Source organism: Hyla sarda, chromosome 3 (genome assembly GCF_029499605.1).
Source record: "Hyla sarda isolate aHylSar1 chromosome 3, aHylSar1.hap1, whole genome shotgun sequence".
NCBI lineage: Eukaryota > Metazoa > Chordata > Amphibia > Anura > Hylidae > Hyla > Hyla sarda.
Window position 1 is genome coordinate 4,681,353 of NC_079191.1, and position 23,118 is coordinate 4,704,470.

At 47.3% G+C, this 23,118-nt stretch overlaps 2 protein-coding genes across 6 annotated transcripts in view; one reads left to right on the plus strand and one right to left on the minus strand.

Annotated features, from left to right (window-relative positions):
* Nucleotides 1-23,118, plus strand: part of LOC130361114 (whey acidic protein-like) — a 296,171-nt gene that overhangs the window by 110,456 nt on the left and 162,597 nt on the right. For all 4 annotated transcript variants that reach the window (XM_056563690.1, XM_056563691.1, XM_056563689.1 and 1 more), the window contains exon 2: nt 15,809-15,962. The gene's annotated coding sequence lies outside the window, so the exon portion shown is untranslated. The remainder of the gene's footprint in view (nt 1-15,808; nt 15,963-23,118) is intronic.
* LOC130361116 (WAP four-disulfide core domain protein 5-like) overlaps nt 3,792-23,118 on the minus strand; it is a 34,766-nt gene continuing 15,439 nt past the window's right edge. The window contains exons 1-5 of one of the 2 annotated variants that reach the window (XM_056563696.1): nt 17,353-17,686; nt 14,676-14,816; nt 9,517-9,672; nt 6,443-6,591; nt 3,792-3,925 (exon numbers count right to left, since the gene is read on the minus strand). In XM_056563696.1, coding sequence (XP_056419671.1) covers nt 3,917-3,925; nt 6,443-6,591; nt 9,517-9,672; nt 14,676-14,816; nt 17,353-17,431 — 534 coding nt within the window. In that variant the 5' untranslated portion in view covers nt 17,432-17,686 and the 3' untranslated portion in view covers nt 3,792-3,916. Of the gene's footprint in view, nt 3,926-6,442; nt 6,592-9,516; nt 9,673-14,675; nt 14,817-17,352; nt 17,687-23,118 lie in introns of those variants that run through there. The other variant, XM_056563697.1, reaches the window with a different exon arrangement.

Here is a 23,118-nt window from a genome sequence, read left to right on the forward strand (position 1 = left end):
AGATACTTAAGTGAGTGCGTTTGCCATTTAAACGGGTACGAAGCCATCAGGGACTTCACAATCGTGGGGGGGAGCGTAATATTCATGGCCTCACATTTGGATGGGTTAATCTTATAATTGCTATAACTAGAGTACCTGCGTATGGTGGTCAATAGTGAGGGTAGGGAGAGCAATGGGGAGGACAGGAACAGGAGGAGGTCATCTGCATATGCAGAGCATTTATACTGGCATTGAGAGAGTGCTATCCCCTGGATGTCCGGGTTCCGTCTGATGTCCACGAGGAGATGCTTCATACATAGAACATACAAGAGCGGGGAGAGGGGACAGCCCTGCCTCGTACCATTCCTAATTCTGAAGGGGGCAGAGAGTTGGCCATTAATTCGTATCTGTGCCATAGGATCAGTATAGAGTGCTTTAATACGCCCCAGCATAAGGGGACCTAGGCCTACCTGTAATAAAGCAGCTTCCATGAATTCCCAGTCCACCCGATCAAAAGACTTTCTCTGCATCCAACGAGAGCAAAATCAGGGGGAGGTGTTGGCTCTGAGCATAATGTATAGTCGAGAACGCTCGCATGGTGTTATCACGCGCCTCTCGACCCCTTACAAAGCCCACTTGATCAGGGTGGACCAGAGAATCCATGTGGTCCGCCAGTCTGTTTGCCGGACTGTTATTTCTTATACATTTCCCTATATACCTATTAGCACTTCCCTCTACTGCTAATACCTCTCTCTATACATCCGTGAGCATTTCCCTCTACTGCTAATACCTCTTCCTATACACTCATGAGCACTTCCCTCTACTGCTAATACCTCTTCCTATACACCCATGAGCACTTCCCTCCACTTCTAATACATTTCCCTATATACCTATTAGCACTTCCCTCTACTGCTAATACTTCTTCCTATACACCCATAAGCACTTCCCTCTACTGCTAATACCTCATCTTATACACCCATGAGCACTTTCCTATACTGCTAATACCTCTCCTTATACTCCCATAAGCACTTCCCTCTACTGCTAATACCTCTCCCTATACTCCCATGAACACTTTCCTCTACTGCTAATACCTCTCTCTGTACATCCGTGAGCACTTCCCTTTACTGCTAGTACCTCTTTCTATACACTTATGAGAATTTCCATCTACTGCTAATACCTCTTCCTATACACCCATGAGCACTTTCCTCTACTGCTAATACCTCTTCCTTTACACCCATGAGCACCTCCCTCTACTGTTAATACCTCTCCCTATACTCCCATGAACACTTTCCTCTACTGCTAATACTGCTATACACCCGTGAGAATTTCACTATACTGCTAATACCTCTTTCTTTACACCTGTGAGCATTTCCCTCTACTACTAATACCTCTTCTTATACACCCATTAGCACTTTATCTCTACTGCTAATACCTTCTTCTATACACCCTTGAGAATTTCCCTCTACTGCTAATACCTCTCTCTATACACCCATGAGCACTTCCCTCTACTGCTAATACCTCTTCATATACACCTGTGAGCATTTCCTCCTACTGCTAATACCTCTCCTGATACACCAGTGAGCATTTCCCTCTGATAGTAATACCTCTCCCTATACACCCATGAACACCTCCCCCTACTACTAATAGCACTCATTAAACACCCAATTATTCTGCTAACATTTCCTGCTGTTTTATTACATTGTCTGTCTACCTAAATCCCTTTCCTCGGATACTGAGATAACGAACATTAACCTTGTTACAAATCTTTGTGTCATCAGCAAAAAGACCATCAAGACCTTCTGCAATATCACTGATAAAGATATTCAAGGGTGCCTTTCATTAAAAAAACTTTTGATATATTATAGATTAATGTATGCAGAATAACTTTCCAATTGCATGTTATTAAAAAATATACTTTTTTCTATTTAATTTTCCACTAGGGGTCTCCTTACCAGTCCTGTCCGCAAGCCTTTTTTTTTATTTTATTTTTTATAGATTTCAGACTCATGCTGAAGTCCAAAATCTCAGACTGCAGCCGGGACACAGACAAGCTCAGCACTGCTTCCTGCCTGTCAATCAGACAGCTCATAGCACAGCAGGACATACTCCTGACTCTGCCTTATTGCATGCCCTCATTCATTTTACTGTCTGAGCTCCGATCTTTCTTCTCTCTGCATGTGCAGTTGTAAACAGAGAGGAGAAGACTCAGAGCTGCCAGCCGTGCTGTGATCATGGCCACGCCCCCCTTCCTCCATCACACTAGGACTTCTGAATGAGCAGCCAAGAAGACAATAAATCAGGTAGAAAGAGGGGGTTTTGAATGAAAAGAAACACAAGGATAGTGTCAGTGAGAGTCAGGGGCAGATGGGGAGGGGGATTAGGGAAAGTTTAGATCATGATAGATACTCTTTAAACAAAATGGATCCAAGTCCAGATCCCTGAGCTACCCCTCTGATAACAAGACCTCGCTCTGAATATTCTCCATTGACTACAACCCTCTGTTGTCTGTCCCTCAGCCTCTGCCTAATCCACTCAACAATATGGAGTCCAAGCTCAAAGACTGCAGTTTATTGATAAGTCTTTTATGTGGAGTGTCAGTTACTAACATCGAGATAAGTGATGTCTACTGCACCTCCGCTATCTTATTATTTTAGTCACCCAATCAAAACTTTTCTAAGATTAGTTTGACATGATCTCCCTGAAGTAAACACACGTTGTTTTTCATCTTGCAATCCCATGGGATTTTAGATGTACCATAATCATATAATTTAGTATTGTTTCCATTAATTTCCCCACTATTGATGTCAGGCTTACTGGCTTATAGTTGCCTGATTCCTCCCTACTACCTTTCTTATGATTGGACACAACATTTGCTAATTTCCAATCTTCTGAGACAACTCCTGTTACCAGTAATTGGTTAACTAAAACTTAAAGGTTTTGCTAGTACACTGCTAAGTTTTTCTAATAGTTCACCAGATCATCACAGGTTGCCACTGGAGTCCTCCTTCACTCCACCATGAGGACATCACGGAGCTGGTGAATGTTAGAGACTTTGTGCACCCCCACTTTCTGTTTGAGGGTGCCCCACAGATGCTCAGTAGGATTTATGTTTGAAGAGATGCTTGGCCAGTCCATCACCTTTGCCCTTAGCTTCTTTAGCATTGCAGTTGCCGTCTTGGAGGTGTTTGGGATGGTTATCATATTAGAATACTGCCCTGCGGCTCAGTCTCCGAAGGGAGGGGATCATGCTCTGCTTCAGTATGTCACAGTACATGTTGGCATTCATGGTTCCCTCAATGAACTGACGCTCCCTGTGCCGCTCTGGACACATTTGTCTTTGTCCTCCTCAACAGGTTGTCACCACAAACACTTGACACCATCTGAACCAAATAATTTTATCTTGGTCTCATTGGACCAGAGGACATGGCTCCAGCAATCCATGTCCTAAGTCATGGGCTTTCTTGTGATTCATCTTTAGAAGAGGCTTTTTTCTTGGATGACCAATTTGATGCAGTGTGCAGCGTATATGGTCTGAGCACTGACAGGCTGAACCCCCCCCCCCCCCCCCTCTTCCCACAACCTATCAACTTTTGCTGAAATGGTGGCAGTCCTAATTTCCTAAAGACAACCTCTGGATATGACGCTGGGCACGTGCACTCAACATGGCGAGGCCTGTTCTAACCTAAATCTTGAGTTGTGTATGATTTGACAGCTAACATAGAGACTCCATAATATACTAGATGTACACATAATGTTATTTTATTTTTATTTTTTAAATCATCCACAAGACCAAAATGAGAGTCACAATACAATGATGGGGATAATGATTATTTTATTAGACTTAGAACAAACACAGCTGTGCATACAGAATTACATGAGATATTGGAGCTGGTAGTGGACTCTCCTCTGTGCTCATGGCTGATGTTCAGGGATTTGTTTAGAGTTCCTAGAAGACAGTGGGATTTATTTTATTTTATTTTTCCCCTCCCCAATATTACAATACAACAAATGTACATAGGATATGTAAAGTCTTAGGCCAAAAAAGAGCATAACAGATATAATAGACCATTGTCTTACCGCTCATTATGCCAACAGTACCATCCATTTCTAATTTGTATGAGTCAGCAAGGATAAAACGAAATAATTAGGGAATAAAGATCCCCCAAGTAATTTCACAAATTTCTTTGGGATTTTTATAGAACATATACAAGGTACAGATTACCATATTAATAGCATTCTTAAGAAGCTTCTCAATTTGGGTTTTGCTTTATGTAGCCATATATGTATAAGGTTACTTAGAAGCAGCGGATTGGTTGGATGTGGAGAATAGAATCATCGGATTGGTTGGATGTGGGGAAGAGAAGCATCGGATTGGTTGGTTGTGGAGAATAAAGGGATTGGTTGGATGTGGGAAATAGAAGCATCGGATTGGTTGGATGTGTAGAATAGAAGCATTGGATTGGTTGGATGTGGAGAATAGAAGTATCAGATTGGTTGAATGTGGGGAATAGAAGCATCGGATTGGTTGGATGTGGGGAATAGAAGCATCGGATTGATTGGATGCGGAGAATAGAAGCATCGGATTGGTTGGATGCGGAGAATAGAAGCATCGGATTGGTTGGATGCGGAGAATAGAAGCATCGGATTGGTTGGATGCGGATAATAGAAGCATCGGATTGGTTGGATGTGGAGAATAGAAGCATCGGATTGGTTGGATCTGGAGAATAGAAGTATCAGATTGGATGGATGTGGGGAATAGAAGCATCGGATTGGCTGGATGTGGGTAATAGAAGCATTGGATTGGTTGGATGTGGAGAATAGAAGCATCACATTGGTTGGATGCGGAGAATAGAAGCATCGGATTGGTTGGATGCGGAGAATAGAAGCATAGGATTGGTTGGATCTGGATAATAGAAGCATCACATTGGTTGGATGTGGAGAATAGAAGCATCGGATTGGTTGGATGTGGGGAATAGAAGTATCAGATTGGCACATTTTTGTGGAAGTCAGTGATTTACACAAAAAAATAGCAACTTTTTGCACTCCCTTCATCACTTTTATGAAAAGGAAGGGTGTGTGGCCTCCCATGGTCTAGCAGCTGGTGTAGTTATCTAAGTCTGACTTGTGCCTCTCAATAAATTGGGAACATCTTACACCAGAGGACATTTTAACTTAGAGGGGAACCCCGGTACATGAGTACTTATCCCCTATCCACAGGATCCTGTAGAGAGGGGATAAGTTCCTGATCGCAGGGGATCCGACCACTGAAACCCCTCGCGATCTTCTGCCCTGTGACCTCCGCTCTGTGCATGGATTACTTTTGACCATAGCACAAAGTGGTGGCTTGTATTTCTACAGAAGAGCCATGATGTAGTAAATTTGAGTAGCCGTATTAGTCCAGTGATGCAGATGCAAATCAAAAGATGTTGCAGTATCTTGTAATACACTCGATAAAGGGAGGAATCCCGAAAGCTTGTCTCTACAAAATTCTGTTAGTTCAATCAAAAAGGTTATTACAAGATATTGCAACATTTTTTGATTTGCATCTACAGAAGAGCCAGAGATACAGAACGTTTCCCTAAGACCTGTATATGAGGTGTCCCTAAGACCAATGTATGAGACGCCCCCCCCAAGACCAATGTATGAGACGCCCCCCCCAAGACCAATGTATGAGATGCACCCACTAACACCTGTGTATAAGATGCTCCCCTCAACCAGTGTATTAGATGCCCTCAAAGACTTTTGTATGAGACTCCTCCCCTAAGATCTGTGTACACTCCCCCTCAGACCAGTGTATAAGACTCCTCCCCTAAGATCTGTGTATGAAACACACACCCTCAGACCAGTGTATGAGATGCCCCCCCTAACACTTGTCTATGGGAAGATCCCCCCCCCCCCCCCAAGACAAGTGAATAAGAAGCTCTCCTAAGACCCGTGTATGAGAGGCTCCCCTTAGACCTGTGTGTAAGACACCTCCCTAAGACTTGTGTATAAGACAACTCCCTAAGATCTGTGAGATATAGGATGAAATCTGTTTTAAACACCTCCTCAAAACAACAATATAATCCTGGTTATTTTACAAAGAACTGACTGGAATGCACAAACCATTTCATTTGCAAAGGTATTAAAGGAGCATTTTTGGGTATCCTGCAGTTGAAGGGGTCGTATAATGATGAGTCTCCTCACTTAAATGGGGCTGAGCTGCCATTCTCCCAATGACTTGAATGTGGTCCATCGGATGTCCAGTATTTTAGGGGAATTGTGTGGAGAAAAATAAATCGAAAATGCAGGATTTTTTTTCTCCACTCAACTCCCGTCCTTACAACAGACTGAGCGACAGAACAACACAGCAGTGTGATTGAGCCTAATATTATAAAGACTGACAGAAAGAGAGGTTTAGTTTTATAAGTGATTTGTTACTTAAGACTCAGCAATCTCCAATGTGATAGGTCGCGGTACTTACAGGATCGGTGCACATGATCTGACAGCCATAGTTGCAGCACTTCTTCTTCCCAGAACAGTTCTGATCAGAGCGGCACAGCGGCTTAGGAGCAGGAGTAGAACAGGGTACAAATGTATTTACTACAGGACACTTCCCAGGTTTACCTTTATCTAGAGGAGAAAACACATGATAATTACTTTATAGAACTACTTTACAATGATCAGCGAGGAGCATAGAAGATATGTCCAACCAGGGCTTCAGGAAAGATCTAGAGGCTTGTGGATCCTAAATGGAAAAATCTGGAGTCAAATAAATAGTTTGGTCTCTCCTTCAAACTCCTAAACCCACGGCAGGGGAATTCCCTCTCTAACCCAGGTAAAATAAAGGGATAGTGGACAAAAGTATCATTACTAAGTTACCATAAAAGAAATGAGCCCTACATGTTAGGTCTCTTACCGCCACCACTCAATGGTGTTTACTAATGGATGGCTCCCATTGGGTTGCTGCTTCCTCTGAAGGCCTGTGCTCTGTGCCCAGCTCTCTTGGCCACTGCCATGCTACTTTGGACTATAGGAGCCAGCACACACACTTAACGCTATCACCACACACCCCCTCTTCCCACCCAGCAGTAACTAAGAGTTGTCTGTCTAGTCGCCTCTGCCTGAACTTTGTCGGTTCCTTGTGTTCCTAGCAAAGGTATACTATACTGTCTCATCCTTGCTGACACAGATTGCTGAACTAAACCTGTGCCTCTTTTTCAACCATCTGTCTCTGTCTGACTACTTCTCTGTCTCATACCTGGGTACCATTCATATTCTTTGTACCTGACCTATTGGTGCCACACATTGGTACCTTCTGCTCTGTGGCCAGCGTCTACCCAAACAGGTACCCTCTTGCAGTAGAAATCCAACTTCTGCATCCTGTAGTGGGTAGACCTAGAGGGTACTTAGACTCTGCTCCCAGACACGGTTCAAAGCCAAACTGGTTCACAAATTATACTCTAAATTAGTCATGTCTGGGTAGGGAGCAGTGCAACCTGGATCTAGCCCCTACCTACTTCGTCAATTTTCCGTAAACGGTGGCTCTCAACTGGGCGACAGTCTCTATGCTGGTCTAAGTGCTACATCGCTGAGAGACGTCAGATAGTCCAGGTCAATAACACAGACAAATATGCTACAAAATCAGCTGACAAAGAGTGTCAGAACCAAGAGGACAGCAAAGTACAAAATCAGAGACAAAACACGTTAGGACAGTGAATGGGTCAAGACAAATGTACAAATTCAGCAGATAGGAGAATTGTCAGGACACAGGCAAAAGGTCAGGTCACAGGAGAGCAGATAAGGAACGCAGGGAAGTCACAGGGATAAACTACGTCCCTGCAACATGAAGGACCTTTGTCCTGTGAGCAAGTAACATCATGGCCGGGCCGAGGAAGGACTGGAGCCAATGCTACAACACAATATAAGCAATATATATATATATATATATATATATATATATATATATATATATATATGGATATAGCAGAAATAAAAATATCGCAAATCCTGGTGCAAATATAATAAACCAGCAGGTGCCAAACCCCACACGTATGGCCTTAACCACCTGAAGGTATACCGCTGGTCCTGGGCTAGGCACGGGGGCAATGAAGACACCAACGCCAAGTTACGGACAACGGTAGCTTTACTGAGGTTAGACAGATGACACAGTCTATACAGTGCAGCCAGAATCCCAAGGAGGTGACCAGTGACACAGGGACCTCGCAGGCTTTGATGGGACTTGCAGTAGGTAGAGACACTTTAGTGCAGGCCATGGTGACAATTCAATTGACTTGACTGATGACTGACAAGACGATGACTTTATCTTACTTGTACTGTCTTGTGGTGCAGACTTTAGGCTTGAGGCCTCCAATGCTCCGGACACTGAGACGACTGCACTGGACCTCAGCATACAGCAGAATGCTGGAAGAGAAAGATTGTAGCTCCACCCTGGCTTTTATAGGGGAGCTTAGCAAGGAGCCCATAGGTCACTTGGGCTGTCACCTGGTCACTAGTGCCTCCTGGGTAACAATCACATGTAACAGCTATTAAAGAAATAGTACATTTTTAATGAGGAAAGAGAGGAGTTCAGCGTGGTATATTCAAGCAGATTGTGCGGTTTTATTATAACTTGCAAGCAGTACACAAGAGAGGCATGGTGGTGACACCATGTCGGCCGGCTTGCAAGTTATAATAAAACCGCACAATCTGCTTGAATATACCGCACTGGACTACTCTCTTTCCTCATTACTGTGGTGAGGTCCGCACCTGCCCGTGCCGCGGTTTGTCTACGTCAGGTGAGCTGACCTACTCTCTTCCTAGTACATTTTTAATATCACAACTTATACACACAGGGGATAACACATAAAGGGGGCACTGGGGACATGGAGGGACTCTGCCTGACAGGACAGAAGAAGTACAGCGTAACACCATCCCGTACTGGGCCACCTGAGGACCGTAAGGTACAAACAGTCCTTAATCTTCATTTCACTCCCTGTCTAATTCATCAGTCACAGTCAGTAAGCAGGCACCATGAGAACCTTAAACGGGTACTCCGGAGCTTAGACATATTATCCCCTATCCAAAGGATAGGGGATAAGATGCCTGATCGCAGGGGTCCTGCCGCTGAGGACCCCCGTGATCTTGCACGCCGCACCACGTTAAAATCAGTCCCTGGAGCATGTTCGCTCCGGGTCTGAATACTGACGATCACGCTCCGGGGACTGATTTTAACAGGGTGCGGCATGCAAGAACACGCTCCGGGGACTGATTTTAACAGGGTGTGGCGTGCAAGACCACGGGGGTCCCCAGCGGCGGGACCCCTGCGATCAGGCATCTTATCCCCTATCCTTTGGATAGGGGATAAGATGTCTAAGTGCCGGAGTACCCCTTTAAAGGGAGGGCTCATGCATAAAATCGTACAAGTGATCCCACAGTTCCCGAATAAAACCTTATACCACTGATATTGCACAGTGGCCCCGTCTACAAGCGTCTCATCAGGGGCCACCTGTCTCATGTAGAGCTCTATATATCCAGTTCGGTTGTCTCTGGGCTCACCTTTAACAGGCTTTGTGCAGGTCCAGCTACAAATCGGCTTGCAGCACTTCTGATCCCCAGGACAATTCTCATCAATAAAGCACCCTGGCTTAGGACCAGGAATAGAACAGCCTATTAAGGCATTCACTACAGGACAATTTCCAGGTTTAATTTTTTCTGGAGGAGAAAAAACACAGAAGAGAGAATTACTTTACAGCAATCAATGAGGAGAAGGACAAGAGTTTTGTCCAGACAGGGCTTCAGGCAAGGCCCAGAGCCCATGGATCCTAAACTTAAAACGGTACTCAGGTGGAAAACCTTTTTTTTTTTTTTTTTAATGAACTGGTGCCAGAAAGTTAAACAGATTTGTAAATTACTTCTATTAAAAAATCTTTACCCTTCCTGTACTTTTTAGCAGCTGTATGCTACAGAGGAAATTCTGTTCTTTTTTGAATTTCTTTTTAGTCTTGTCCACAGTGCTCTCTGCTGACACCTGATATCCGTATCAGGGACTGTCCAGAGCATCATAGGTTTGCAATTGGGATTTTCCCCTGCTCTGGACAGTTCCTGATACGGGCATCAGGTGTCAGCAGAGAGCACTGTGGACAAGACAAAAAAGAAATTAAAAAAGAACAGAATTTTTCTCTGTAGCATACAGCTGCTAGAAAGTACTGGAAGGGTAAAGATTTTTTAATAGAAGTAGTTTACAAATCTGTTTAACGTTCTGGTACCAGTTGACTTATAAAGACCTTAAAAAATGTTTTCTACCGGAGTACCCCTTTAAAGGGTCCAATGCTGCTCTTCCTCTTGATTTAAACAGATTGGTGCAGAGAGGCATAACTGATGCTGGAGGGAGGGTTACAGCTGACGAGTTCTGTGCACAAGCCCCTTTCTGATGAAAAGACATGCGCACGTCACCTGCTGGGCATGGAATGGTTGCCTTGGGCAACTGTACTGCCCAATGGCCAATGCGTCTCTCATCACCGATCTGTGCAGAATGGTCGGGAGAGCAGCTCTGGACCTACACCTAACAGCTCTGGACCTACACCTAAGAGCTCTGGACCGACACCTAACAGCACTGGACCTACACCCAACAGTTCTGGACCTACACCTAACAGCGCTGGACCTACATCTAACAGCACTGGACCTACACCTAACAGCTCTGGACCTACACCTAACATCTCTGGACCTACACCTAACAGCGCTGGACCTACACCTAACAGCACTAGACCTACACCTAACAGCTCTGGACTTACACCTAACAGCTCTGGACCTACACCTTACAGCTCTGGACCTACACCTAACAGCTCTGGACCTACACCTAACAGCTCTGGACCTACACCTAAGAGCTCTGGACCGACACCTAACAGCACTGGACCTACACCCAACAGTTCTGGACCTACACCTAACAGCGCTGGACCTACATCTAACAGCACTGGACCTACACCTAACAGCTCTGGACCTACACCTAACAGCTCTGGACCTACACCTAACAGCGCTGGACCTACACCTTACAGCTCTGGACCTACACCTAACAGTTCTGGACCTACACCTAACAGCTCTGGACTTACACCTAACAGCTCTCGACCTACACCTAACAGCTCTGGACCTACACCTAACAGCTCTGGACCTACACCTAACAGCACTGGACCTACACCTAACAGCTCTGGACCTACACCTAACAGCTCTGGACCTACACCTTACAGCGCTGGACCTACACCTAACAACACTGGACCTACACCTTACAGCTCTGGACCTACACATAACAGTTCTGGACCTACACCTTACAGCTCTGGACCTACACCTAACAGCTCTGGACCTACACCTTACAGCTCTGGACCTACACCTAACAGCTCTTGACCTACACCTTACAGTTCTGGACCTACACCTAACAGCTCTGGACCTACACCTAAGAGCTCTAGACCTACACCTAACATCTCTGGACCTACACCTAACAGCTCTGGACCTACACCTAACAGTTCTGGACCTACACCTAACAGTTCTGGACCTACACCTAACAGCTCTGGACCTACACCTAACAGCACTGGACCTACACATAACAGCACTGGACCTACACCTAACAGCACTGGACCTACACCTAACAGCTCTGGACCTACACATAACAGCACTGGACCTACACCTAACAGCTCTGGACCTACACCTAACAGCTCTGGACCTACACCTTACAGCTCTGGACCTACACATAACAGTTCTGGACCTACACCTTACAGCTCTGGACCTACACCTAACAGCTCTGGACCTACACCTAACAGCACTGGACCTACACCTAACAGCTCTGGACCTACACCTAACAGCGCTGGACCTACACCTAACAGCTCTGGACCTACACCTAACAGTTCTGGACCTACACCTTACAGCGCTGGACCTACACCTAACAACACTGGACCTACACCTTACAGCTCTGGACCTACACATAACAGTTCTGGACCTACACCTTACAGCTCTGGACCTACACCTAACAGCTCTGGACCTACACCTTACAGCTCTGGACCTACACCTAACAGCACTGGACCTACACCTAACAGCACTGGACCTACACCTAACAACACTGGACCTACACCTAACAGCTCTGGACCTACACCTAACAGCTCTTGACCTACACCTTACAGTTCTGGACCTACACCTAACAGCTCTGGACCTACACCTAACAGCACTGGACCTACACATAACAGCACTGGACCTACCCCTAACAGCTCTGGACCTACACCTAACAGCTCTGGACCTACACCTAACAGCACTGGACCTACACCTAACAGCACTGGACCTACACCTAACAGCTCTGGACCTACACCTAACATCTCTGGACCTACACCTAACAGCGCTGGACCTACACCTTACAGCTCTGGACCTACACCTAACAGTTCTGGACCTACACCTAACAGCTCTGGACTTACACCTAACAGCTCTCGACCTACACCTAACAGCACTGGACCTACACCTAACAGCACTGGACCTACACCTAACAGCTCTGGACCTACACCTAACAGCTCTGGACTTACACCTAACAGCTCTGGACCCTTTTTACCCCCACAAACCCCTAGGAAGATTCTCTTCCTATCATTTTAATGGCCTAAATGCAGTCAGCTGGTTTCCACAGATATTCCAGCAGACAAGTCCAAATCGATACTTGATAGGTTAGAGAAAGGGTTGGGCCTGAGGCTTCTTGCTTGGCGACAGGGGATCCCTAAGTATCTTTCTGTCTCTGCTCAGCAACAGAAGAGGGGTTAATGGTACTTACAGACCCAAAGTTAGTCTTTTTTCCAGGTTGCACACTGATCCATATGTTACTTGTAGTTCTACAGATTCTCTGCTATTTTCAATGGCCGACCATTGTAACCAATTTAGCCTTTCAGATGACAAGGCCTGGCCTGAAGCTCTTTACAGGTCCTGCAAAGCAGTGAGGCACTTGTGCAGACTTATTCTTGCTGATTTACTGAAGCAGTCCTCCCACCCACTAGACCTGAAGACTAAATGTAGGGGGCCCCCCTTGGAACACCTTGGACCGGACTGGTAGCTTCTGGGTATTTGCTGTCTTCTCTGAGGTGTAAGCCCATGTGGCCCCTGAGTTGTTTTTTTACCTTTTTACACCCAGCACTTTATCTACAACTATATTAAAGGGGTACTCCGGCCCCAAGACATCTTATCCCCTATCCAAAGGATAGGGGATAAGATGTCTGATCGGGGGGTCCCGCCGCTGGGGACCCCCGCAATCTAGCATGCAAACTCATCTGTGAGCACTGCAGGAAGTTCTGGAGGCTCCAAGTCATATGCCTCCCGACCACGGGGACGGAGTATCGGGATGTCACGACTCCGCCCCATGTGACATCACACCCCACCGCCTCAATGCAAGTCTATGGAAGGGGGCATGATGGCATTGATGGGGCGGGCCGTGACATCACACGGGGGCGGAGTCGGGACGTCACGATTTTCCGTCGCCGTGGTCGGGAGGCATAAGACTGAGAGCCTCCAGCGCTTCTGGCATTACTTACAGGTGGGTGCTGCATGCTAGATTGCGGGGGTCCCAGCGGCGAAAGGACCCCCCTTTAAGTCTTATTGTTTGTGGGACAAGTTGTACTTTTTTACCAGCATCCTTTTTTTTTAAACAGATAATGTAATGTGATTCTTCCACACATTACATGTGTGAGGGTCCTTTTTGTGCAGTGAGCTGTTTTTAACCGGTACCACTTTTGCATATTTTTTTCATTTTATTCATTATTTTCTGGAATGGGATGTAATAAAAAATCAGCAATTTTGCTGTTTGAAAATATATGGGGTTTGCACTGTTCACCGCTCTGCGTTCAGTGATAAAAATATGTTTTTTTTTTGTTTTTTTTACAGTTGTAAAAAGGGGATTTTTTTGGGGAGGGGTTATATTTTTTAATTCCACTTGAAGAAAAAGGAGGCACTGGAATTGCAGTTACTTGAATTTTATTCCTCAGGTCATGGATACAACTTTGGCCGACGGGCCGTTTCTCGCTCACATGTGCTTAATCATGGCCAATCAATGATTGTGAGCGAGAAACGGCCTGTCGGCCAAAGTTGTATCCATGACCTGAGGAATAAAATTCAAGTAACTGCAATTCCAGTGCCTCCTCTACTTTTTCTTCAAGTGGAATTTTTGTTTCTTCTGATTCCGAGGATAGAGCCCGGTAAACGTTACCTTTCAGTGCCCAGGTGTTAACCCGTCCTACATCACAGCAGCCAGCTCGAGTTTAAGTTACGCGGCAGTGCCGTACTTTCTATTTTCTCCTGTATAGTTATATTTTGAATTATTTTTTTTTTTAATGGCCGCGCCATACTTCCTCACTTGACTCATGATGTAAATGTATGTTATGGGTCGGGAAGAGGTGAATGTATCGCCTAGATTTTATTTTATTAAATAGAGACAGATACTGAAATGTGTTATTTTCATCTAATCTGTATTGATTTTCTAACTGTCATTTATTTTCAATAAAAAATGTTTTGTACTTTATTATGGGTGTTGCTCTGTTTCCTGATCTGCTTTACAGCAAACCCCATGAAAGGGAAAGATGTCTTGTGTGCTCGGTGACCTTCCAATACCGGCCCCGTCTACGAGCATCTCATACACCAGGTGCCATCTCCTGTCCCATACACAGCCCCATCTATGACTTGTTGGGTTTGGTTGATATTGAGCTCACCTGGGAGAGGCCTTGTACAGGTCGGTGTACACACTGGGGTGCAGCACTTCAGGTTTCCAGAACAATCTGAGTCAGTTGTACAGTTTCCTTTTAAAGTAGCGGCACATCTTGTAATTGGAAGTGGACAGGTTCCAGGTTTTACTACAATTCAAATGGTGGACATGTTATACATGAATAGTTATAATACAATTATAGTAAATGATGCCGACCTAAGCCCTAACTCACCCACAGCCACGGTTCCTACCTATTGCCTATCCAACCACAATGACAAACCCTCCCTGCTAAGTGCTGGGACAGCAATGTCAAAATAATAAAATATAAAAACAACAGGAGCCTGGGAACAGCTGGAGGCACACAAACTAACAGAGATAAAGAGTCATTTATCTCTTTATGTACGGCCAGAGCCAGACGTTACAATCTCTGAGCAAGAACCCGGCTAGGCAGCCCTAGCAAGAAGCCACTTTAAGATGGAATGGGATACCTATGGGCAGGTTGGACAAGGTGGTACCCCAGCCTTGTCATAGATCACAGGCACGTGAGGTCCCCACAGATAATCCCTGTCCAAAAAAAGCTGGTGGAGTGGTGCAAATGTAGAAGTAGTCAGACAACATAGGGCATAGAACCCCTTGGACAGGACTGGTAACTTCTGGGTATCTTTGCTGGGGTGTAAGCCCATGTGGCCTGGTACTCTGCAGACTACACACTTTACACTATGTCTCTAATTCTACACTGAACTCCTCTAGACTGAACTGGCCTCTCTTATCTAGGCAGAATATCCTAGCCCCAGCTAGAGAGGGGATTGGACCTTCTAATCATCTATGAACGTATTGTTCTCTTGCCATATTATAAAACAACCATAGGTGTCAGTAGAACACATAAATAAGGCAACAATCTATAAGGTATCACTGACTGGACTTACCGGTCAGAAACACACAATGTTAACATCTTTATGTATACTACACCTTAAATGGGTTTTCCAGTGAACAGAAGTCTGACTACTGGGAACCTCCTCTGAGCATGGAGCCAGCAGTCGACGATCTTCGGCAGCTTTCATAAAAAATAATATCAGAAACCTACGTGCCAGTCTTTTCCAAAGGGGGTTGCTTCATCTTAATTTTCTATCTATATTCTAGACATCAAGTATAAGAAAGACTACAAGAGCCTTGTTTCATCTAGGACCTGAAAAGCTTCCAGGAAGGTCTGATGAAGTAAATGGAGTTCATCAGGCTACAAGAGTCCGCACCCTACAGCTGGAAACTGTAGAAGCTTATAGGAACTACAAGTGACGTGAGTATCCCCTCAGGAGCCAATCAGTGATGGGGTCTGTGGCCCTTTTATGGTTATATATTTTGAGTAACTTTAATCATGTGGCTAAACAAAGCAACAAGGTAGTGGAGAGAACCCCATATTTTTAACAAGTTCACATGTAGGTCTACTCATGCTCTATCTAAAATAAGTTGTGTTCTGTGTATTTCATGATTGAAACGGTGAATTGCTGTTCCAATACCTGTGTTGTTGTGTTACGAACGTTGAGAGAAAGTAAAGGAGGAAATGTTATCTTTACCATTTCCTGCCCAGACTTGATACAACCCCTTGTGGGGTCAGAGATCACCTATGGGGACCCCTCCTGCCTGTACACCTATGACAAAACCATGACAAAGCTGTGGAGTTACAAAGCCCGGCATGCCCACAGGTACCTCATTCTATCATATCCTCCACTAGAAGAGTCAAACCTGGCTGTCAGCCGGACCCTGTCATGGGAAATGTTGTGCAATGTCAACATATCCTATAAAAACTATAACAAGCTGTATCCTAGTGTTTTCTAAAAAAATAATATGCTACTTGGGGGGGGGGGGGGGGTCAGACTTACATAGCCCCAGTCCTCTGCTGGTATCCCTCTGCTCCTCCCGTTTGCCTCAGTCCAGTCCCCCAATCTTCTCTCTTCTTCCTGCCTCCATCATGAACACTTGGAACAGGACCTGCTGGCTCAGCCAATCACTGGCCACAGTGGTGTCTCACCTCAGTCAATGAATGATTGGCTGAGCCAGCAGGTCCTGCTCCAAGTGTTCATGATGGAGGCAGGAAGAAGAGAGAAGATTGGGAGACTGGACTGAGGCAAACGGGAGCGGCGGGATACCAGCAGAGGACTGGGGCTATGTAAATGCTTGTCTCAGAATCCGGAAGAAGACAGAAGTTCAGGGGATTGGACAGAGGTGAACAGAAGCTGCAGAGGATTAATGGGGGCCCCTTCAAACATATGGTAAGTTTCAGGAGGGGGAACACATTGACACATGTGCACCTTAAATATTGTCCCACAGATCAGCACCTAGCAAAAGCAATTGTGGGGAAAAACTGCCAGGTCCCCCAGCTACAGAATCCCTAGACAACATCAAAAGGTCGGTCATGAGAGGAATTCAACTGTCCCATCTGTGTCCCATAATGCACCAGTATCAGTCTGCATACAAGAATAGCAGTAAAATTACATCTCACACATTTAGATTTACAGCCCGGCTTCTTTTTACACCCTAAAAATAAAGGTGCACAATATGTGACAACAAAACACAACAATAATTCACTTATTAAAAGATGCAGCATCATCCACACAGTCTAAGGATGAACAGTAGGTGTCCTCACTACCCACCACCCAGACGGTTCTCCATCCATCCCTGAGACTCACCAGTTGGCGCTGCTGGTTTGCTGTAGGTTCCGGCACAAAACAGAACGAGCAAAATGAGAGAGACGGTCATTGGTGCCATGTCTGGTGAGGACTGGAGATATGAGCTGTCCAGGTGAAGGACTATTTATAGAGATGGAGAAGGAAGGAAAGAGATGGGACAGGACGTTCCAACAATTTCATCATATAAAGACTTCATTATAATAGAGACCGACAGGAACTTCTACATTCCTTGGTGAAGAGATAATTCTCAGCGGATTGAGCAACTATAAAGAGGGATTTCTTGGGGCTATGGGCCAACTATGGGTCCAAGATGGAGGCAGCTGCATGAGCCAGAGTTCTGGGATGTCTACGTTGGTATCTGAAGGAAGCTGAGGAGCATTGCTCAACAGTGGTTAGAGGTAAGAAACAAAGACTGAGGAGATTGAGTAAGAGGATGAAGGTACCGATTAGTGATGAGCGCAAATTATTCGAAATTTTTACCGCAAATATCGGCACTTCGCGATTTTAGAATATAGTATAAATATTTAGAATATAGTGATATATTTTCATAATGACGAATATTCGTTGTTTTTATATTTTTAGGACACTGATCCCTCCCTTCTTTTAGGTGAAAGATATAATTGCGCATGCACATTATGCAAATTTCATTACAAATTTTCGCATGGAAAAAAAAGAGAACGAATATAGCGAATTTCACGAATATAGGAGGAATGTTCGTCCATATATTTGCGAAATATCGCAAATTCGAATATGGCCTATGCCGAAGACATTGAAGCCCCCCAGGCAAGCCATACCTTAGATAAGGTCCCTCAACATACGATGGTAATCCGTTCCAAATGGACCATCGTTTGTTGAAACCATCGTATGTTGAGGGATCTGTGCAATGTAAAGTATAGGACAGTGGTCTACAAGCTGTGGACCTCCAGATGTTGCAAAACTACAACACCCAGCATGCCCGGACAGCCAATGGCTGTCCGAGCATGCTGGGAGTTGTAGTTTTGCAACATCTGGAGGTCCGCAGGTTGAAGACCACTGGTATAGGAGGATATACTCGCGTGTCCCCGCTGCTCCGGACTATCAACGCTCGTCACCGCTGCCCTGGATGTCACCTTCCATCGCTGTCGCCGTGTCCCCGTGGTGTCCCCGATCCTCTGGCAAGGCCTCTGCTTCCCCGGCATCATCGCTCTCAGTCGCCGCCATCACGTCGTTACACACGCCGCTCCTATTGGATGACGGGACAGCGTGCACAGCGACGTGATGACGACAATGGAGAGCGCCGACGATGCAGGGGATCCCGAAGAGGACGCGCCGGAGCCCTGAGGACAGGTAAGTGATCGTCAGCGGACAACACGGGGCACCGTGATGATCGTATATCGGGGCCATCGTAGGTCGGGGGGTCACTGTATTTATTATCTGTCTGTTACGTTTTGTGAGACTCCAGTTTGTGGTGCAGCATGGACATAGTGTGTGTCCAAAAAGTTCCACAGCAGTGGACCTCGCTCATGGTGCAGAGGACCTCCCTCATGGTGCAGAGGACCTCCCTCATGGTGCTGAGGACCTCGCTCATGGTGCAGAGGACCTCCCTCATGGTGCAGAGGACCTCGCTCATGGTGCAGAGGACCTCGCTCATGGTGCAGAGGACCTCGCTCATGGTGCAGAGGACCTCGCTCATGGTGCAGAGGACCTCCCTCATGGAGCAGAGGACCTCCCTCATGGAGCAGAGGACCTCGCTCATGGTGCGGAGGACCTCGTTCATGGTGCAGAGGACCTCCCTCATGGTGCAGAGGACCTCCCTCATGGTGCAGAGGACCTCCCTCATGGTGCAGAGGACCTCGTTCATGGTGCAGAGGACCTCGTTCATGGTGGAGAGGACCTCGCTCATGGTGCAGCGGACCTCGCTCATGGTGCAGAGGATCTCGTTCATGGTGGAGAGGACCTCGCTCATGGTGCAGCGGACCTCGCTCATGGTGCAGAGGACCTCGCTCATGGTGCAGAGGACCTCGCTCATGGTGCAGAGGACCTCGTTCATGGTGGAGAGGACCTCGTTCATGGTGCAGCGGACCTCGCTCATGGTGCAGAGGATCTCGTTCATGGTGGAGAGGACCTCGCTCATGGTGCAGAGGACCTCGCTCATGGTGCAGAGGACCTCCCTCATGGTGCAGCGGACCTCGCTCATGGTGCAGAGGACCTCGCTCATGGTGCAGAGGATCTCGCTCATGGTGCAGAGGACCTCGCTCATGGTGCAGAGGATCTCGCTCATGGTGCAGAGGACCTCGCTCATGGTGCTGAGGACCTTGCTCATGGTGCTGAGGACCTCGCTCATGGTGCTGATGACCTCGCTCATGGTGTAGAGGACCTCGTTCATGGTGCAGAGGACCTCGCTCATGGTGCAGAGGACCTCGCTCATGGTGCAGAGGATCTCGCTCATGGTGCAGAGGACCTCGCTCATGGTGCAGAGGACCTCGCTCATGGTGCTGAGGACCTCGCTCATGGTGCAGAGGACCTCGCTCATGATGCAGAGGACCTCCCTCATGGTGCAGAGGATCTAGCTCATGGTTCAGAGGACCTCGTTCATGGTGCAGAGGACCTCCCTCATGGTGCAGAGGACCTCGCTCATGGTGAAGAGGACCTCGCTCATGGTGCAGAGGACCTCCCTCATAGTGCAGAGGACCTCGCTCATGGTGCAGAGGACCTCCCTCATGGTGTTGAGGACCTCATTCATGGTGCTGAGGACCCCGCTCATGGTGCAGAGGACCTCGCTCATGGTGCAGAGGACCTCCCTCATGGTGCAGAGGACCCCGCTCATGGTGCAGAGGACCTCCCTCATAGTGCAGAGGATCTCGCTCATGGTGCTGAGGACTTCCCTCATGGTGCAGAGGACCTCCCTCATGGTGCTGAGGACCTCATTCATGGTGCTGAGGACCCCGCTCATGGTGCAGAGGATGTCGCTCATGGTGCAGAGGACCTCGCTCATGGTGCAGAGGACCTCCCTCATAGTGCAGAGGATCTCGCTCATGGTGCAGAGGACCTCCCTCATGGTGCTGAGGACCTCATTCATGGTGATGAGGACCCCGCTCATGGTGCAGAGGACCTCGCTCATGGTGCAGAGGACCTCCCTCATAGTGCAGAGGATCTCGCTCATGGTGCAGAGGACCTCCCTCATGGTGCTGAGGACCTCATTCATGGTGCTGAGGACCCCGCTCATGGTGCAGAGGACCTCGCTCATGGTGCAGAGGACCTCGCTCATGGTGCAGAGGACCTCGCTCATGGTGGAGAGGACCTCGCTCATGGTGCTGAGGACCTCGCTCATGGTGCAGAGGACCTCGCTCATGATGCAGAGGACCTCCCTCATGGTGCAGAGGATCTAGCTCATGGTTCAGAGGACCTCGTTCATGGTGCAGAGGACCTCCCTCATGGTGCAGAGGACCTCGCTCATGGTGAAGAGGACCTCGCTCATGGTGCAGAGGACCTCCCTCATAGTGCAGAGGACCTCGCTCATGGTGCAGAGGACCTCCCTCATGGTGTTGAGGACCTCATTCATGGTGCTGAGGACCCCGCTCATGGTGCAGAGGACCTCGCTCATGGTGCAGAGGACCTCCCTCATGGTGCAGAGGACCCCGCTCATGGTGCAGAGGACCTCCCTCATAGTGCAGAGGATCTCGCTCATGGTGCTGAGGACTTCCCTCATGGTGCAGAGGACCTCCCTCATGGTGCTGAGGACCTCATTCATGGTGCTGAGGACCCCGCTCATGGTGCAGAGGATGTCGCTCATGGTGCAGAGGACCTCGCTCATGGTGCAGAGGACCTCCCTCATAGTGCAGAGGATCTCGCTCATGGTGCAGAGGACCTCCCTCATGGTGCTGAGGACCTCATTCATGGTGATGAGGACCCCGCTCATGGTGCAGAGGACCTCGCTCATGGTGCAGAGGACCTCCCTCATAGTGCAGAGGATCTCGCTCATGGTGCAGAGGACCTCCCTCATGGTGCTGAGGACCTCATTCATGGTGCTGAGGACCCCGCTCATGGTGCAGAGGACCTCGCTCATGGTGCAGAGGACCTCGCTCATGGTGCAGAGGACCTCGCTCATGGTGGAGAGGACCTCGCTCATGGTGCTGAGGACCTCGCTCATGGTGCAGAGGTCTCGTTCATGGTGCGGAGGACCTCGCTCATGGTGCAGAGGACCTCGCTCATGGTGGAGAGGACCTCGCTCATGGTGCAGAGGACCTCGCTCATGGTGGAGAGGACCTCGCTCATGGTGCTGAGGACCTCGCTCATGGTGCAGAGGATCTCGTTCATGGTGTGGCGGACCTCGCTCATGGTGCAGAGGATCTCGTTCATGGTGCGGAGGACCTCGCTCATGGTGGAGAGGACCTCGCTCATGGTGCAGCGGACCTCGCTCATGGTGGAGAGGACCTCGCTAATGGTGCAGCGGACCTCCCTCATGGTGCTGAGGACCTCGCTCATGGTGCAGAGGATCTCGTTCATGGTGCGGAGGACCTCGCTCATGGTGGAGAGGACCTCGCTCATGGTGCAGCGGACCTCGCTCATGGTGGAGAGGACCTCGCTAATGGTGCAGCGGACCTCGCTCATGGTGCAGAGGACCTCGCTCATGGTGCAGAGGATCTCGTTCATGGTGCAGAGGATCTCGTTCATGGTGCAGAGGACCTCGCTCATGGTGCAGAGGACCTCGCTCATGGTGGGGTTACCAGCCATGTGTAGTTTGGCCAGACCAATCAATAGATGGTCCAGTGGCTGCGTGGGATGGACGGTTATGGAGGGCCGGTGGGCTTGGGGATCAGGATAAAGCTGGGGACTGGAGCAGGTAGCCTGAGCTTAGGGTGAAGCAATGTTATGGGGTTGGGCTCCTTTTTGCTGTATGATAAGAATTCCTGGTAATAAAGCATCTGATGCCTCATTTTGTTCCAATTGTAGGTTACATGTGAGCGGACATCCCCAGGGCTTGGCCTGTGCTCTACTTTTATATAGTAAATTACATAATGTGTCTATATATAGCGACATTTCAGGAAGCTGCTCACATTTCACCACATTTTGACAGCTGGAAAACTTGTTCCCATTAACTCGTGCAGAGAGGCTTCACATAGACATGACTGAGCCTCAAACACCACACCCTGCCGCCAAGCCTGGATTGCATCAATATGGTCACACCCAGCTCGGTGACGGAGCCTCATCCTCCTCACACATCAGAGCAGCTTAGTGTCACCATACTCTTCCTTCTTGTGTACACGCACTATAGGGGTGTGGATGGAGTATACAGAACTTTAAATAAAGGCCTATCTGCACCCAAATCGAAAAGAAGTGTCCTCCATAATCCCCACTGATGTGTCCATCTGCGCTATGAGCAAAAGTGCTGGGACACCTCCAGGAGCTTTAGGACATCCCAATATAAATCAATAAAAAATAATATGGAGTTGTTACCCTCTTTTAACCCCTTAAGGACCAAGCCCATTTTCACCTTAAGGACCAGGCCAATTCTATGTTTGCGTTTTTGTTTTTTCCTCCTCGCCTTTTAAAATCCATAACTCCTTTACATTTCCATCTACAGACCCATATAAGGGCTTGTTTTTTGCAAAACCAATTTTATTTGTAATGAAACCTCTCATTTTACCATAAAATGTACAGCGAACCCCCCCAAAAATTTTTTTAGGAAGGAAATTTAAATGAAAACCACAATTTTGCAAATTTTGGAGGGTTTCGTTTTCACACTGTACACTTTTCGGTAAAAATGACGCGTTCTTTATTCTGTGG